Genomic DNA, 3,918 nt, shown 5'->3' on the forward strand with positions numbered 1-3,918 from the left:
AATACAGCTGTCAGCTCTCAGGAAAACACACTGATAAAAATTAGGATTTTGAGAGCAGAGAGAGGCGCAGGAAAACGTGAGGTGATTTCTGTCTTGGGAGTTTCCATAGCTCGTTGTCCATCCAACGTTGGGAATTGAGCGGGATACAGTCGAGAAGATCAGAGCTGGAGTCAGTTTCTTTCGACACGATCATCAACAGCTTGTGCATCCGATTCTCAAGTAAGTTTTCCTAACACCTATGTGCAGCTGTTAAATTCATAGGAGCATGTTAGGATTTAATCGTTGTATGATGAATTAATGATAATCCAAGAAACGATCATCGGGCAAACGGAGCATTAATTCATTTTAATATTCCTTCACTTTTAACCGCCTTGCCTTCAGCTGGACCCTTAGAGAAGGAAACTCCATGGCCGATAGACTAGCTTCTTTTGCTCTTAGCTCTACTTCACCCCTTTCTTCTTCTGTGGGGTTGCCTTTTGATGTTAACTTGGTTCCTTCTGTTTAATGAAATCTTTCTTTTGGCTCAAAAACCAAAAAAAAAAAATCAATATAACAACATTAATAGCTATCATTTAATATAACAATTTTGGATTATTGCAGATGCTTCTGATCTTGTTGTTACTCGACCAAAGAATGATGTTAACTAAAAAGAGATGGTAATGATTGCTTGCATGACTTCTGTGTGTGAACTTGTTGAGATTGAATGTTATATGTCTCATGTTGAACCAAAGAATGTTTCTGATGCTCTAAAATATGTGTTTTGGGTGAATGTTATGCATGATGAGCTAAATCGGTTTGTTAGGAATGATGTATGGGATCTTATCCCTAGACCACATAACAAAAATGTTATTGGCACAAAATAAATTTTCAAAAAAAAAAAAACTAATGAAGGTGGTAACATTGTGATAAATACGGCAAGGTTAGTTGCTTAGGGGTACACACAAGTGGAAGGGATTGATTTTGATGAAACTTTTGCTCCTATTGCTAGAATTGATTCGATTAGATTGTTGTTTGCCATTGCATGTCAAGTAGGGATATCAGTACTACAGATGAATGTTAAAAGTGTTTTTTAAACGGTGTGTTGTCTAAAAAAGCCTATGTTGAACAGCCTAAAGGGTTTGAGGATATTAGTAAACCTCATCATGTGTTTAAACTTAAAAAGGCTTTGTATAGCTTGAAACAAGCACCATGTGTGTTTAGCCCTATTTTGTGATGAATCTCTGGGTATTTACGTCTTATATTGACTTTTATTTTGGTCTCTTTCACTTAAGAGTTGAATGATTTGAGCTTTTGTGCTAATTTTGTTGTCTCAGGATTTTGTGCTCAAATTGATTGATATGTGGACAAAAATAAAGTCAGAATTTAGTTGATTGGTTTGAATAAGAATCGAAGTTTGTCTCGATACGAGTTCGTAGGCGAAAACGGATCCAAAATCCGACTTGAAACGAGGGAGAACAGGCCAAAACAAAACCGCTGCGCATTGCAGTAGACGGCGGGCGCCGTGGGACGGCGGCCGCCGTGCCCATTCTGCGAAAGGCCCTCACGGCGGCGCCGTTACACGGCGGCGGCCGCCTCTGTGCAGATCCGACAGTACGATTTTTCGATTAAAAACCCCTTTCTAGGGTTTTACTTTATCATTCACGAACCCAGCAGCCTCCATAGGCGATTTCCACCTTCTTCTTAAGGTTTTTAGAGTTTCAAATCAATTACTTTCGATTGTGGATTCATTGGATTGCTTTGGATGTCAATTAACATTTCATCCGATTGGATTTCCTTGGATTGCTATGTTTTGTAAGAACTCCCTTTGATTCTCTTTGTTTATGAATCTTTTGGTTAATTAAGTTTTGTGTTTTATGCTTTGATGAATGTGATGATTGGAGATTATTATTGTTGAGTTTAGATAATCTTGATTATATGAATTCTTTGGTTAATTGAATCCTTGTTTTATACTTTTGATGGATGTAAGGATTAGAGATTATTGTTGTTGAGTTTAGATAATCTACGTGATTCGTAGTTCGTTGCTATTGCTTACGTTTTTCCCTTCTTGTTGGTGAAAGTTTAGAGATTTCTTTTTATGGAGATTAAGATTTTCTTTGCATTCGAATCTTATGCTTGATTTAGTTTCTTGCCTAGGTAGTTATTAATCTTTGATGTTTACAAGTTTATGATCGTTTGGTTTAGTGTTGGAGTTGGAAACTCTTGTTGATTTCGTTAATGTTCAAATACCATGTTCTAGTTAGTTCGTTGTTGAGTTGCTTGCGGAATTCTCTTGGATTGTGTGTGTTTGCTTTACATTCATTTGATTAAATGTTAATATATTATTTCGCCTAGATAATCATTGTTTATGGTGTTGAATTGATGATTGCTTTCTAGATTGCTAGTTTAGAACCTTAGCTTTGTTTTCCTTCTTGCGTTCTTATTGGCTTCCTATCTTTTGCCTAGTTAACTTATATGCTTTATTTTAATTACGCATTAGTTAATCGGAGAGAAAGTGTCAGACCCAATTACCCGATTAGAGTGTTTAGGTTTCTTTTAAGTTTCTTGTGAGCAATACGATTAGAGCCCTGCTAAGTCTTCCTTGTGAGACGACTTGAGTCACCTTACCACCCTAGGACGACCTCGTATAAATTCGAGTCCATCCGTTAGGTGTTTTTGGATGAGTCAATGTGCATGATATGAAAGATTAATTGTGTTCCTTCTTGATTATGGTTTCTCTCATGGTCAAGTTGATAAGACATTGTTCATTAAATAGAATGCTGGTATATAACATCATTATAGCTCAGATCTATGTTGATGACATTGTATTCGGTGCTACTAATCATAAGCTTGTGAAGGAATTTGTTCATGCTATGTCCACCACTTTCGAGATGAGTATGGTGGGGCAATTGAATTTTTTCTTAGGTCTGCAAGTGAAACAAACTCCTGATGACATTTTCTTCTCACAAAGTAAATATGCTAAAAGCCTTGTAAAGAGAATTGGTCCAGAATCAGCCAAACATATGAGAACTCCTATGGGTTCTAACAGATTATGCAGAGATGATGTTGGGAACAATGTTGATCCATCATTGTATCGAGGGATGATTGGAAGTCTGTTGTATCTGACAACAAGTAGACCTGACATCCTGTACAGTGTAGGAGTTGTGCCAGGTACCAAGCTATGCCCAAAGAGTCTCATCTAAAAGCAGTAAAGCATATCATTCGATATGTTGCTGGAACAACTGAGCTTGGGATGTGGTATTCAAAAGACAGTAATCCTAACATTGTTGGTTTTAGTGATGCTGATTGGGTAGGTGATGCTAATGACAAAAAAAAAAGCACAAGTGGAGAATGTTATCTTCTCGGTAACAATGTTGTGTTATGGTCAAGTAAGAAACAAAATTGTATTTCTCTCTCTACAACCGAAGCAGAATACATTGCGATTGGTAGCTATTGTGCACAACTTCTTTGGCTCAAGCAGATATTGGATGACTATAGTATGCAAAGTAACATTCTGACTGTGATGTGTGATAACACAAGTGCCATTGTGTCGCAGCCCGATATAGCCAGTGATAGCGTATACCAAGTATCGTACGACTAATAAAAGAAATAGTGAAAGAAATAGAAATACATCTTGTTTTAGCGGAAGCAATTGCAACTTTACTCATTTTCAAGAAAGATGTTAAGACTAAAATAATTACTAGCTTGGGTAAACATAATTAAGCAATTGAAACTTAGCAAGGGTTTGAGAAGTATTTCCCTTAAGGGATATTACAGGCATAATCAATTTAAATAAAGAGTTTCATCAGAGTTGTGCAGCGAGATGCGTTACTATATGTGTGGAGACATATAGCAGGGAGTTCAAATTCTTATAGAGTCAAAGCTTATAAAGATAAGTATGAGACATAGGAAATACACAGCCAACTGACAATTCCAATAGCC

At 36.9% G+C, this 3,918-nt stretch overlaps 1 protein-coding gene across 1 annotated transcript; it reads left to right on the forward strand.

Moving 5' to 3' along the window:
• Positions 1 to 2,753: 2,753 nt before the first annotated feature.
• On the forward strand, positions 2,754 to 3,179 carry LOC131025580 (uncharacterized mitochondrial protein AtMg00810-like). The gene has a single exon (XM_057955380.1). The coding sequence runs from the start codon at positions 2,754 to 2,756 to the stop codon at positions 3,177 to 3,179; it is 426 nt and encodes a 141-aa protein (XP_057811363.1).
• The last annotated feature ends 739 nt before the right edge of the window (positions 3,180 to 3,918 follow it).

This window comes from Salvia miltiorrhiza, chromosome 5, assembly GCF_028751815.1.
Source record: "Salvia miltiorrhiza cultivar Shanhuang (shh) chromosome 5, IMPLAD_Smil_shh, whole genome shotgun sequence".
NCBI classification, from domain to species: domain Eukaryota; kingdom Viridiplantae; phylum Streptophyta; class Magnoliopsida; order Lamiales; family Lamiaceae; genus Salvia; species Salvia miltiorrhiza.

Coding starts and splice junctions, on each gene's coding strand:
- LOC131025580 (XM_057955380.1), top strand. CDS start 2,754: ATGCTGGTATATAACATCATTATAGCTCAGATCTATGTTGATGACATT.